Source organism: Cricetulus griseus, chromosome 5 (genome assembly GCF_003668045.3).
Source record: "Cricetulus griseus strain 17A/GY chromosome 5, alternate assembly CriGri-PICRH-1.0, whole genome shotgun sequence".
Taxonomy (NCBI): domain Eukaryota; kingdom Metazoa; phylum Chordata; class Mammalia; order Rodentia; family Cricetidae; genus Cricetulus; species Cricetulus griseus.
This window is the reverse complement of record NC_048598.1, coordinates 29,816,769-29,832,199: the sequence shown is the minus strand read 5'-3', so window position 1 is coordinate 29,832,199 and position 15,431 is coordinate 29,816,769. Positions and strand designations below refer to the sequence as shown.

At 40.9% G+C, this 15,431-nt stretch overlaps 1 protein-coding gene across 4 annotated transcripts in view; it reads right to left on the bottom strand.

Annotated features, from left to right (window-relative positions):
* Dnm3 (dynamin 3) overlaps positions 1-15,431 on the bottom strand; it is a 473,687-nt gene that overhangs the window by 290,654 nt on the left and 167,602 nt on the right. For all 4 annotated transcript variants that reach the window (XM_027417219.2, XM_035445648.1, XM_027417220.2 and 1 more), the window contains exons 10-11: positions 13,967-14,105; positions 1,247-1,333 (exon numbers count right to left, since the gene is read on the bottom strand). In XM_027417219.2, coding sequence (XP_027273020.1) covers positions 1,247-1,333; positions 13,967-14,105 — 226 coding nt within the window. The remainder of the gene's footprint in view (positions 1-1,246; positions 1,334-13,966; positions 14,106-15,431) is intronic.

Below are 15,431 nucleotides of genomic sequence, written 5' to 3'. Positions count from 1 at the left end.
GAGCTCAAGCAGAGAAAACGGTTTTCACTGAGGTCCCTCACAAATGCCCCAGCCTGCCAAGCGTCTGGCACTCTCTTCACTTCCTGCTTCCACCCTCCCATCTGCACACTCATGCTATGCAAGCCGCGTGTGTCTCTTACTGTGGTTTCTACTCTCTTTATTTTTTCTCTCCTCTTTTTCTTCACTGTTTACCCCTTCCTCATTCCAACCCATCTGACCATCACAAACTCTTGGAATACTGACTTATGGAGGCACTCAGAGACCATACAGAGCAACATCCCAATTCTGCCCATGAAAAAAAAAAATCCTAAGAAGTGATTTTCACAAGAACACACTGTTACTTGGGAGAGAACACATGGCCCAAGTCCAGTATTCTCTCCACACGATGCTTGCAGCTGTGTCATGGAAGAGCATTTGAAAGCCTTAGTATTTTCCATTATCGTGTTGATAAGTAACTAAGAAAAAGCCATTTTGACATAAGAATTTGTTATTCTTTTCTCAAATAAAGCATCCTCCCTTAAAAATTATCTTTCCAAGTCAGAGAGCTAGGGTTCAAAGATGGTTTCAAGGTCATTCCTTACAAGCCAAGTGAATTTGCAAAATAGTTCTGAATGTTTAAAATATTAGTTCCTAAACACCTTTCTTCAATGTAGATTTCACAGGCAAGTTCATAAAAACAGTGTAAGAAAAATGTTTAAAAATTTTTTTAATATATGAGTCCATTAGTACACGAGAAATTCATCTAAAAGGAAAAATGTATGTTTCTGGATTAGCAGTTACCAATGAGTGGTGTGTATATGCCGGAAAGATACACATGATGGCCATGGAAGGCTGAGGGGAGAAATAGCAGAGCTTCCTATTTGGAAGGCAGGTTGTTCCCAGTTGTTGATTTGTTCACTGAGACAGGACACTGTTGCTGTAACTCAGGCTGCCCTTGGATTTGCAGCGTCCTCCTGCCTCTGCCTCTCAAGTGCACACAGATTTCAGGTGTGAACCCCCATGCTTGGCTCTGGACTTTTATTGTTGATTTTAAATTTTACACTTCTGGATTCTTGCTTATATTTTAACATGCATAGTATAGTGGTAGCATATATAATTCACAAAAAGTAAAAGTAAGTATGATGCTGTCATGTGCTTCACTGTTTTTGTCATTGAGGACTAGGCCAGTTACTGTTGACAACAAAACACCTTGGTAAAATCCTTCCACTCCCAGGAAGACCCTGCCACCAGGCAAGGCCTCACTCACCTGGTCCTTGGTCTTGCCTTCTCGCTCACGGATGTGGTTAGCAACAATCCTTTCTGTTTCCTCACAAAGTCTGGGGAAGTTTGCCAGCTGTCAAGAAAACATATCTGGGCATTAATACTACACAAAGGTTGTACTATAGAAACAGAGCAGAGGTTTGTGATGCTATTATAGAGGCCACTCCTTCTGAGAGCAAGAGAGACATGTACTTCTGCAGGAGATTAACCTCAGCAGCCCGCTCACCTGAGAGGAGATGCCTCAAACCCAGGACAGTGGTTCTCTGCAAACAAAGCAAAAACCCAGTGTCCCCTCCCCCCCTAGTTTATTGTCAACCTAACAGCAGTTGAAGTTATTTGGGAAGAGGGATTCTCAATTAAAAAAATGCCTCCATAATATTTGTCTGTGGTCAAGTTGGTAGTGCGTTTTCTTAATTAGTGATTGATCTGAGAAGGCCCCGCCCATTGTTGGCAGTGTAGCCCCTGGGCAGGTACACCTGAGGTATATAAGAAAGCAGGCTGAAGGAATGCTCTCTCTCTGCTTGGACACATGGGGGAGGGCCTAGGCCCTGCCCACGATGATATGACAGACTTTGGGGAACCACCATGGAGGGCCTTACCCTCCCTGGGGTGCGGAGGGGAGATGAGGTAGGAGGCTGGTGGGGGTTTGGGGGAGGGGAGGGAGAAGGGATTGACATGTGAAGCAAGCTTGTTTCTAATTTGAACTAATAAATAAATAAATAAATAAATAAATAAATAAATAGCAGGCTGAACAAGCCATGGGGAGCATGCCAGTAAGCAGCACTCCTCCATGGTGTATGTTTTAATTCCTGCCTTCAGGTTCCTGCCTTGAGTTCCGGTCCTGACTTCCCTTGATGATGGATTGTGGTGTAAAAGTGTAAGCTGAATAAACCCTTTCCTCCCCAAGTTGCTTTTGGTCATGGTGCTTTATCACAGCAATGGAAACCCTAAGACACAAGGCAGAAGCATCATAGAGGCTTCTCAGGACTTTTTGGCTACTGAAAAAAATCAGAGAGGAAATAATAGTAAGCTTTGACAGAGATGGCAACAGTGGAAAAAGAAAAGAATGGGCACACCCATGGCTAATTCCAAGTAAATGACTAATTTCAATTACAAGAAGATGTGTACACACTAACAATAACAAAATACAAACAGTAAAGAACAGGATTCAATTAACAAATGTGTGGTAGTCAATAGGGAGAAGGTAAACATTAAACTGAATTAACAATAATGCAGAGGAAAATGGTAGATATTAAGTTGTCAAGTTGCTGCTATTATTTTTATAAGACAACAGGTGAACTTAGAGACTGAGACCAGCATGGTTTGGCTGAGAGACTATGAGTTTCAGATACATACACAAACTCCCCCACCTCTCTCTCTCTCTCTCTCTCTCTCTCTCACACACACACACACACACACACACACACACACACACACACACACACACGCACGCACGCACGCACACACACACTTCAACCTAACAACTTCCCAGCATTCTGGGAATAAGACTTTTATTACAACATTAATTTGGAATGGCACAATGAGACAAATAAACAGGAACTTAGCATCTAAATATCCAATATATTAAACAAATCAAAGTAGAACCACTTATCAGTGGCCATTGCAAAGTATGTTTTTAGTTACTATATCTATTTAAGTTTATTTTTATGAATATGTGCATGCCTATGTGACTATATGTGCTTATACATGGATAGTTATGTCACACCTGTACATGTGATGTACATGCACAGGCTAGAAGAGGGTGTCAGTGTCTTTCTCTATCACTCTCTGACTATTTCTCTGAAGCAGATTCTCTCTCTGAAGCTGCTGTTTCCTCTTGGCTAGGCTGGAAGCCAGCAAACCCCAGCCATGCTCCTGCCTCTGCCCTCCTCAGAGCTGGGGTTTCAAACATTTGCAGAGACACCCAGCTTGTTACCCAGGTATCAGGATCCAATTTGCCATCTTCCTGATTGTGTAGCAAATACTCTTAACTGCTGATCCATTTCTCCAACTCCTGGAATCACATTCTCACAGTGTTGAATGGCATGTTTTTCACAATGCAATACAAGGGAAGAAAACTGAGCAACTAAACAGATAATGTGCTGATGCCAAAACCCCACCCTGAATCCTTAAGTACACAGCCCCAAGAACTTTACAATCCCTAGGTTCTTGAATAACATTTCCTCAAGCTTGAAAGAAGTTAGGAAAGGCCTCCCTGAGGGGTGCTGCCTGAGGTCACCTGGGGTCACTATGCACACTGACAGTTTGCATGTTGCACATTTGTTTCCCAGGAAGATAAAAAGCTCCAGCCCTTCTTAGAACCATCACAAGAACAACATCGTCTGGTCTTTTAGTGGTGCAGTCTATTGTCTGTGAACAGAGAACGCTGAACAAACATGACACAATACACATAGAAGTAACTCTTTCAACTATTAGTGAGTTTATTCCTCTGAAGAGGTTTCTGTAGTGGAGTATTTTCATACCACTATCAAAAAATAAAGAAAACTAACTGCTTTCATAACTAATAAGGAAAAGCACTTGCTATACACGCATGAAGACCCAAGTCAACCTTCAGAACCCTGTTTAACTAAAGAAATCCAGGGACAGCAGAACATGTCTGTAATCCCATTCCTGGGAAGGTTGGGAAAAGAGGATCCCTGTGGCTCACTGCAGCAAGCTCAGCCAATAAAAGATTCTGTCCCAAAAAGTAAGGTGGACAGCACCCGAGATTGTCCTCTGGCCTCTACACTCATGTATACCATGTATACGTGAATACACACACACACACACACACACACACACACACACACACACACACACAAACACACACACACCTAAGTTCAATTTTACCATGAAAGCATGTAGTTCTGTGCCAACAGCTGAAACAAAAGTAAATAGACTAAATTTTAAGAGAAACAAAAGAAAAACAACAAATTCCCTGACCTCACACATTGGGGGCAGGGATGGGACTGGAGATGACACCAGGCAGTGCAAGCCATAAGCATCACTGAAAAGCATCAATGAAATGAATACATTTGCTATGTGCATGATCTGCAAAGGGTTCTGGGGCATAGAATTAAAAAAATGTTGGCTCTTACTGTGAATTTACAGATGTGGTGCTCAGTTCTTACAATGCACACAGGAAAAGGGGCAAATCAAAGTCCTTCTGGTGTTCAAAATGAATTCTGATTATGCTCTGTACACTCCACCTCATCAGCTGGTTTATTAGGAATTACTGGGTGTTTATGCAGCTTTCCTGCTCTCAAACACGCTTTGTCCTGATTGCCAGCTCTGTCTGCCTCACTTCCATATCTCTTAAGTAGCAATTACAATTTCCATAATCGTTTAAATCATTATAACTCTCAAGGTCTTTTGCTCAGGCTTTCAGTTAAAAGCCTACATTGCAAAGAATTCTAGTCATGTCTGCCTAAATAATGATTGTCTACAAAGCACTATATTTAGGCCTTAATTCACCATTAATTACTTATATTATGTAAGTTATTCAGAAGGGATCAGTGAAACAAGGCTTTGCCACTGGCTATAGACACTTTCTATTCCTTGATTTCTGTCACATCACTCACTAGGCCACTGGCATCCACTGGCCCTATACTTAATATGTGTCAAAACACCTGGCGTTGTATCTTACAGTGCAGAGAGGGTAGCTATCTATGTAAATACAGTCACACAAGAAATGTTCTCAAAAAGCAAGAGAAAGAAAGCACAGAGAAAACAATAGTTAAACCTACCATAAGAATGCCTCTTGGGATTTAATGCCCTTGATAGAAATGAGACTGAAACTTTCAGTCATGCTGTGCATTGATTATATGGCAAATTACTTCCAAATACCTTCTTGTTTAAATCACTTTACTATCCTTAAATAATAAAGATTCAATGCAGAAGTAATATGACTTTTTTTTCAGAACCTAACCCTTGAATGTTTGATTCTGAGAAAATTTTAATGATACATGTCCTAAGAGAAAATTATTTAAAAAAATTACAAAACTGGCATTTTAAATTATGTCCAATATATTGTTATTTAGGGTTGTATATAATTATTTTGAGGAACCTCCGTATAAAAGTTTTAGTATGGGGACTGGAGAGATGGATCAGAGGTTAAGAGCAAAGGCTGCTCTTCCAGAGGTGCTGAGTTCAATTCCCAGCAACCACATGGTGGCTCACAACCATCTGTGATGAGATCTGGTGCCCTCTTCTGTACATGCAGACAGAACACTGTATGCATAATAAATAAATAAATCTTTAAAAAATTTTATTATGAACCACATTTTTCTCTGCAGGTAAAAACGACACTTGAAAGGTATTTCAATCCAATAAAACAAAAATTACACACTTATAAAATTTACTAAACATTAATGAATCAGATCATAAGACCAGGCAATTCAGTTTCTCCTGGGATAGGCATGAGCCAGCCAAGGTTTTTATGGCCTCAAGAGTAACTAGTCTGATGCCTCAAACAAAAACTCAGGCTGTTGGGTAATCACTGTTCATGAACCTGTAGCAGGAATCACAGAGAAAACAAACCAGAACTAGAGAGGTTTCATCTATCAGACCTGACTTTGTCAGTCTCGGCTACCACAGTCTCTCTCTCTCTCTCTCTCTCTCTCTCTCTCTCTCTCTCTCTCTCTCTCTCTCTCTCTCTCTCCATATAAATGCAATAAACCTTTGGATGTTGGCCACTTGTTATGAACTAGCCAGCAATTACAACTGCGCTGCTCATGAAAACATTGAAAATGTATTTCATTTTCTGTGAATTAAGCATGTCATCCCCAGAGGTCCCTAGCAATCCTTTCTTGTGTTTGGCATCTTGTTGGACTTATGCAGGCATGAGAATATGGTCATCTCTGAGGAAAGTGCTATGAAAAAAGGAGAACCATATTCACCCACATTCACACAAGACTGGAAATGAGAAGCGACTTCAGCGCAAAGCTGTCAGGAAAAGCAAGATCCCTCTGCATAGCACAGACGATTTCTGTTTTACAAATGGCATTTGGGAAATCTACAGAGCTAGTGAGGGCAGGGAAAGGAGCCAGGTCCTGGCTGGAGGGACTTGGACAAAGCGAATCCAGCGCAAGAAATGTGTCAGCCGCCCTCCTCCAAGTGGGCAAATTCCAAATCTCTAAACCTCACATACTTTCTGCAGCTAGAGGGAGGAATGATGAGGTGTATGGTGGAAAAACTTTTAAACAGAAATAAAGAGAACTTTCGCGTTATTCAGCAAATGCTAAGAAATTAAAATTTCAAAGTCCAACCTTGGATGGACTAAAGTGTTACTGTTGTTAGTAAAGGCGTGCTTGGTCTCTTAAGGAATGCAGAAGACATTTAAACAGGTCAGGGGTGGGTAACACTGCCTCCAAACAGTACCTGAAGGTCTTAGTCGGGGTTTTGTCTTCCCTGTCATCCCGAGTTTATCTTTGGTAGACACGTTAATGAGCACTTAAGTAGGCAAAAGAAGAAAAACAGAAGGTAGGAGGGGAAGCTAAGCATTGGGCCTGAATTTCCTATAGTATCCAATAAAAGCTTCAAAAACGAACCGCCCTGATTTAGAGAAACTGAAACTCAAGTCTTTCACAGAGGGCAAGCCCATCAGCCTGGACCCGCTGAACCTATCCCATGCTTTGTGGCCTTTCCTTTGACCCTACTTCAGCCATGCTGACTGTCCCCTGCTACATCAACAACATATGATTTCTGTATCCTACCAATTGTGCATCCAAAATTACTATGGGGGGGCAGTGGTTTGGGGTTGCAAATAGACTGAGCTCAATAAATCAAGTCCCCACTGTCAGAGATTATATTCTCAGGGTCCCTTCATTGTCCAGCAGCAAGAGACATGTGGGGTATAATTCGCATGGTCACATGTGCTGAAAGGAAAAGGAAGGGATAAGATGAAGACTAGGGGAATCTCCTGAGTGTTTGGAGATGGAAAGATGGGGAAACTACATCGAGAAAGTACAAGAAAGACTCTGATCACATGGCCTTTGAACACCTGAAAGAAACAAACGTTCTATCTTTGCAACTACTTCGATGCACAATAAGAAATGGAAAGCCCCCACTGCCCTGCCTCCTCTGCCTGCTAAATAAACAAGGATACCAGTGCAGCTGGAATGGAGAGGAGAAAAGGAAGGAGGAGAGCTTAGAGATGAAAGTGGAGCAAGATCATGTTGGACATTGAAAAGCAGTCAGGACTCTGGATTCTCTTCTTTATTTTATATGGACTCTGGGCCAAATATTAACAGACCTAACATGCCACAAAACTGAGCATTTCTTCAAAAACCACTTTTTAATGCAAGGTTCTTCTTTGGGCTACTTATGGCCAACTAAGGTGTCTTTTTTTTTCTTGCAATTTTTTTTCTAAGCAGTGGGTAAAAGAATCAATTAATTGGTATCGCAGCGATCCAAGAATGTGGTTTCTCAAAAGGCCAATAAATGGCACAGTTGCTAACTTGTGGTCAAAAAACATGTTGTTCCTCTCTGTGCTTCCTGCAAAGAACTTCAGGACCTGAGATGATGTGCCAGAGAAGAGGAGGTAAAGGGAGGCAGATGAAAACTGATGCCCACCAGAAAAATTCCTAAGTTGAGATGTCCGTGGAGAGAAGCCAACAAGCTCATAAAGCCCTAATGTCCCTGCCTTGCTAGCCTGAGCCCCAGAGACAACAGTAAGAAAATATCTGAGAAGAAATGCCTCCCCAGAGTTAAAAAAAAAAAAAACTAGCTTTGTGCTGTGTTGTTTGAACACATGTAAACCCCATATGTTTCAAACTAATGTATGTTTATATGGCATAAGGAAAAAAAGTTAAAGGATTTTACACATAAAGCAATCAACGTGAGGAGGTATAAATGAAAACAATGCTTTAAGTATATATGTGTACAGGTATGTGAAACTATAATATAGCTAAAATAACTATATATTTTATATTGCCTGAAGCAGTCTTGTTTTACTCCCATAATTACGGAGAAAGTATTAATAGCTCTCCCTTTAACTCTCAAGAATGTCCTGCACTGGACAATAAATTATATAGCCACTTTCTCAATGCCTTGTGTTCAAAGGGGTCAAATAATGAAGTGTTGGCATATGTAACATTAATTAGGATTTTTATCTGAAAAAAAATTTAATTTTAATTATACTAGTTTTAAAATGAGAGGTTAATGGTAGACTTAAGGCCAAAAGCCCTGAGCATCAAAATAAAGCATAAAGAATGACAGATGTTTGGATGAAAACCTGTCCAGATGTCATCATTTTCAAAGAAATGACTAAAACACTCTTTCGAAACCAAGGACATATTTCTTTAGCATCAGGGAAACTTAAAAACATGTAAATTTTTAATAAGTATTTATACAGTGCCTCTCCTGGGGGTTAGTCATTGCAAGTGGTTCTAGGGTTTGGAAGATAAAAGGCAAACCTCTTTTATATAAATAAACTTATAATCAGCAAGAGGAGGGACTCACATGAACAAATGAACACATACAAATTCCCATACCCTATCTCAGGCATGATGAGAGAAACAGACATAGGCTAGCAACTGAAGCATGGATAAAGGAGTAAGGAAAGGGGCCAGGAAAGGGCTCACAGAGGCCCTCCAGGAAAGCATTCAGGAAATGATGAAGAGTGTGCTGGATCTCTATAAATGAGGAATGACTGGGGAAGACAGGAGAGGAAAAGCAGACATTTAAGACAAAGATGTACAAATGCCAAAGGCATGAAAAGTCTTACAAGAGGAGGGAATGACAGCCATAGCAAGCTGTGTGACAACAAACATAGCTGAACAAGTACTTTGAAATCAGACAGTGAAATGCAAACCTAAGTGATTTAAACTTTATGTTCAAGGCTTGAAAGGGTATTAATTTTAACAAAACAAATAAAATATAGGTCTGAGTTTTAGAAAGGCTACTTGATGGCATAGAGGAGGGTGATTTTGAAGGTGTCAGAAGTCAAAGGATCAAGAGACCACTAGAGGAATCTCCAGAACCTAAGAACATAACGTAGTTGTAGTAGTTGGGAGACAGCGTGTTGGTTTGAATCTGTAATGTCTCCCACAGACTCTGTTTGAAAGCATCAATCCTTAGTTTGTAGCACTAGTGTGAAGGCTATGGATCTTTGAACCAATGGGGCCTGACTAGAGGAATTGCATTGTTAGACATGGATCTCTCGAAGTTATATGTGCCATGAGTTCTAGCCACAGTCGAAGCTTCTTGGCTTATGTATGAGCAGCTGCCTTGTATACCCATCACCACGTACCTTCTTAGCCACAAAAAAACCCCTGGAATTTCTCTAAAACCATGAGCTAAATGAAACCTTTCCTCACTAAGCTACTGATAGAGACCATTTTAAATGGACTGGTCTGGAGGTCTCAATCGGGAATCACCAATATTTTAAGGTTTAAAGGGTAGTTGAGTGATAAGAGACATGAGCTGCCAACTAAAACTACAGCAAGGAGAGAACGGTGTTCATCATCGAACTCAGTAGGATCCCAGGGTTTCCAGGGAGGCAAAGGTGGACAGCCATTAAGGACAAGCAAGAGAGCACTCAAAGATGAAAGAGGGTAAGAGAGGGGCATGGCCACTTCAAACCAAGAGCGACATTCAAGAGGAATAAGAGTGCCCATTAGTTACGGCAGACAGGCCCCAGTTGACCTTGGTCATGAGTATCTCCATAAAGGGGTGGAGTGCAAGCCAGATGAAGGTTGAAGAATTAGCTGGAGAAGGAGAGAAGGACTGTAGATAGGCTTGAGGTTGGGTTTTTCTTAATTACAGGTGTTCGCTGGCCTTGTTAATGTGACCAAGAATGTGACTCCTAAGAGCAAATTTTCTTAGGAAGTGAGAGTGGAGGTATCAATGTAGCCTTGACCCCGGACCAGAGTCCCATCAGAGATAAAGATAAGGCAGGAGGGGGCACTAAGTACTGGAGCTATGGGCACTGGAAGACAGGAAGCCAATCTCCCAGTTTATGGCACCATGAAATTATCATGTAAAGTTGAAGAAGAGAGCATTCAATTTAGCATCCCTGTACAGAAAACATGAGGAGTCACTTATTATAATCCACTGGAATATTACTGAGTAGCATCAAGTTTGCACGAAGGTACTGTATGTTGTAGCACTCATCCAGAAAAGGGACACCTGGTTTCCAGGCTTCTCAGGTATACAGGATAAAGACAATTGGCCATTTTCACCGTACTTTGAGTTTCAATTGGTAGAAATGTTAAATCAGGCAGAAATTAAGTAGCTGATGAGCAAATCAAAAGTGTCTGGCTCACCCAATTCTCTCTCTGCCACAGTGGGCTCTCTGATTTAAAGCTCCTAGTCTTTTATGTTTTTTAATCTAGGTCTCAGAGGCAAAGAGAACAGTAGCTTTCAAACATCCTCTGGGCTCTTTCATTAATTCTTCAATGATCTTTTTAAAATCTAAGGAAAGTTCAAGGGGTAGCCTACATTCTGCAAGCCACAGATTTACGGACTGCATCTTCTAAGACATCTGTCTATGATGCTAAATACCACAAGAAGCCAGGGGGTGCAATACCTGCAGGCACTGAATCAGGAGTCTCGAGAAGTAATAGCATCAAAGAACAGTAGCTGTCTGCTGTTAGACATGCACTCTATATGGACAAACACTGAAGGTGAATTGAGAATGAAGAAGAAAAACGTAAGCCAGCTTCTAAAATTCCTGATGCATCAAGAGAGAACACAGGGACTGGCTGTGACAGCAGGAAGGTTGGAGGAGTGTGCATGGTACCACTTGGATTTCATGGCAGACATTTTCAGGAGAGTGGTAGAATCATGTTTGAGACCCATGGCAGGAGAAGTAGACAAATACCATGTCTAATTTCAGGCCATTAAATATTCCTTTAGGCTTGCACCAACAAACGTCCATCCATGAAGAAATCTGTAGGGCACTACAACAACCTCAGAGAGAAATCTAGGCTTTCTTTGTTTCACTTTATTTTATTTAAAGCAAAATATAGAATGTTCTGAGAAGACAGTAAAAATATGCAGGAGGTTTGATCCAGAAATTATAATAGAAAGGGAGGTTCAAAATGGGGGGAGCAAGAATAGGAGCCAGAAAGTGTCTAGGAACAAGCTGTCTCATCCCAGGGTGACTGTCACTTTTCCAGTAAGTCAGGATAAAATGGGAAATGATAAAAAAATAAATAAATAAAAATAAAAAGATTCATACATACCATAAACACTTTATATAACTGAAAACATAAATGTACACACATGTGCTCATCTTTTGATGTCAGGCCAGGGCCTGCTTTCTACATATGGATCCACTGGTTAGAGTTATGCCTCTTCTGTCTTACATAAACCACATCCTTCATCTACCATTTCCAGTTTAGCTTTCTTTAAAGGGAGGGAGAACGTGAACACACTTGTTAAATAATCTGAATGCAGAAACTCTATCTACATTTCTATAAGCACCCAGCCAACTGCATGGACTATTTTACTGTTATCCTGCCCATATCTCACCAGTAGCCCAGACATTCACATCTAACAGTTTAGCAAGGTTTTGCAAAGCTTTAAGCTCAAACCACATTTTATTTTTTTTCATTTGATCAGTTTACACACTGTGAAATCGAGTTCGGTAAATAGGTTTGAGGATTGGTGCCATTCCATTGCTCTTTGTTCATAGATGCAGGAATACATAACACACCCAGAGGAAAGCCTTTCAGAACACCACATTTGTGTTCTGAAGCTCCCAATCCAAGTGGCTAGTACACGGTGCAATACTAGTTAATCCTCCAGATTAGTTGTAGAAGCCAATCAAGAGTTCTTTAGATGCACAGGCAACAAGACAGGGAGCTCAGAGTGTGGAGTTTTAACTGGCTTCCAACACAGTGAATGCTGGTGTTTAAAAGATGATTTTCCTCCCCTTCCTCTGCCCCCACCCTGCCCCCAGCACCTTATCCCTTGGGGCTCTTGCTCTTTGGGAGGAAAGAGACAGAGAGACTTGGACAACAAGGCTCACAGAACAACTGTAGGAATTCCACAGGTGGGTTCTCAGCTTCAAGTTACTTCCCTTGCCTCTTCTCGTTCAGAATTTATAGCCAGAAGTCTCACTCGCTGGCCTTGTTCATTATGCACAGATTTTCTTCATCTGAGCTTCTCATTCAGGAGACTGGGACCAACACTCTTGCCCTTCCTACCGTTTGCTTCCAGTAACCACACATAAAAGCAAAGAGCAACAAAAACAAAAACATGTTTTCCAGAAATGCTCATGGTCCCAGAGTTAGCTGTCATGGGTTAGGCCTGCTTTCCCCTAAATAACCACTAACTTTCTTTTCCAGCACAAAAGAGTTCTTTAATATTTTTGTGGTAGGGCACACCTTTAATCCTGGTACTTGTGAGGCAAAGGTAGGTAGAGTTCTGCAAGTTTGAGGCCATCTTGATCTACAGCGTGAATTCTAGGCTAGCCTGCACTATACAGAGAGACCCTGTCTAAAAAAAAAATAGAAATAAATTTGAAAAAAGAAAAAAAGAAACAATAAACAAATAAGTTTATTTTTTAATGTATATATGTGTGTACACACATGCATTTATGTGGGTACCTATATAAGCCAGAAGAAGGCTTCAGATCACTGGAGCCAGAATTACAGGTGGTCAAGAGCTACCACATGTGGGTACTAGGAACTGAACTAGTCCTCCCCAAAGCAGTGAGTGCTCCTAACTGCTGAGCCATCTTCCCAGCATTCCCTAAAAGTATTCTTTTAATGGTCTTAGCAATTGAACATGTTTTCTCCCTATTCTTCAGTGAGACACCCCCCAAACAGGGAAGTCTTTCCCCAGCAACTCTCCTCTATAGATTTAATATATATTCAAAGCACAGAATACAGGTTTCTGTGGAAATGGCCACTTATAGATGAAGCCTTATTGTGATTAGTCAGTGTGTTAGATGTCCATAAGACTTTAGGCATCACTCTGCTTCACCCTTGTGGTATGACCTTAGGCATACTTACTCTCTCTGACTTAATAATTAATGTGTGACATGAGAAGGCAGCTATACTCATCAGTATATTACCAATGCACTCCAATGTGTGACATGGGCTTATGCCAATGATAACACCATGACAATGAGGACTAAACAGAATGGTATCCCAAGTCTCTGGACTCCTAACACAATACTGCTGTAAAAATACAAAACAAGTAGAAAGACACAAACACACCGAGGCATGGCACATTTGGGGTAGCTTTGCATTTGGATTGGAAGGCACATATAGAAAGAAGTCAGAAGTGATGTGTGAATCTGGGTCACTGGGCCTCAGAGACCTTTTAACCAATACAGTTCATTGTTTTGAGAATGCCAGGCTAAAGTGGAATTATTAATAACTTACAATTTTTTTCTTGATACGAACAATGTCAATGATGCCCTTATCTAACAATTATCTTCAACCACAGACCATAAGAACTTGTTTATAGCATTCATCTAATTATCCTAACTGGATGTTTGGCTGTTTCAGACAACAAGGAAAAGGATTAGATGACAAAAATATACTCTTCCTGAGCTAGCAAAGGTGTTGTGGGAAGTGATGGAAGACAATGTTCTTCCCACTGCAAATTCATCTTCCACTGTAACTTGTCAGACTTTTTCCATTAACAGACACAAAATGTCTTCAGTGAAGTCGAGTTAGGGAGACAAAGCCATTCAAAGCTGAAGGAATCAACGTGACACATACTGGGAATTAAAATAAGCCAAACTTACTTTCTTGGTACACTTCTTCACAGTGTTGATCAATTCCTGCATTACCAGGTCCACACTCTTCAAGGAAGGCCCTTTCAGCTTTACTATCTGCTTTTTGACTATTGCCTCAAATGCCATGTCAGGAGTAAACAACCCTGTCCTGAATGTGAAAAAGAAAGCAGTGGATTAGATTTCAGAATCTGAGTAGTAGCCAATAGTCCTAAAAACATGTTTACATTGACATTCAACTTAAATTCAGCATGTACTAGACCAAGTATAGAATGTATATAAGTAACTGAGGAGACAGGCCAGTCATTAAAGTGCTTGACTTACAAGCATGAGGACCTGAGTTTAATTCCCAGCACCCACACATAATAAGGTAGGGTGGAAGTCAAATGGAAAAGGATCTCTGGGTTCACTCTTCAGCCTCCACAGCCTGCTTAGAAAGCAAGGCTCATAAGAGATCCTGTTTCCAAAACAAGGTGGATGGCTCCTGAGGAATGACAGCTGAATGACCTCTGGCCACCATGTGCAAGTACACACACTTACATGTGCACCTATACACCCCCCACATGCACTTACACACACACACACACACACACACACACACACACACACACACACACACACACACCACAGAGGCACAACACACAGAGAGAAACATGTATAAATCCATAACACAAAACATATACAGTAACTCCTTCTATTTGTTTGTTGAGACAGGATTTCTCTGTATAACCCCTACTGGCCTAGAACTCTGTAGACCAGGCTGGCCTCAAGCTCACAGCCATCTGCCTGCCTCTGTCTCCCAAGTGCTGGGATTAAAGGCGTGTGCCACCACCGCCAGGCTTAAAAGAAGAACAGTCCCTGGGTGGGTACTGTAATACTATCTTTAATAATCCTAAAACACAAGTTTCCATCTAACAGCAATGCCCAGCATTGAGAAGAAGAGCAGCACTTCCCAGCATGTGCCAAGCACTGGGCTTGATTCCCTGCATGACACACAAAACAGCCAAGCATGTTTTCATAATATACAAAGTAATGTTAACTGTCATTTGTCTCAACTCATTATTTCAAAACAACAAAAAGTAACGTAGCCGGGTCTCCATAACAGTGTGTTCCTTGTCTGAATTTTTTCAGAAAAAAAAAAAATTAGTTTTTGTCTGTATAGAACAGTAAGTACAAACATTATTCTTGATTTTACTTATCTAAAAATGCCACACAACAACTATCTGCATGATTTTCATATGACATTAGGTATTGTGAGTAATCTAGAGATGGGAAGGCCGCTGTGTGTATGTCATATTCAAGCAGTATGATGTTTTATATGAGAACATATATCTGTGGATTGGGCTATGGGGGGTCTAAAACCAACACCCAGCACATTACAAGAATGATGTACTAAGTTTTCACTACTATCCCTAAAGGATTTCAAAAGCAGCTCTCTCCTAGCATGCGAGCCTCCCTTTTACATAGTGTAGCAGTG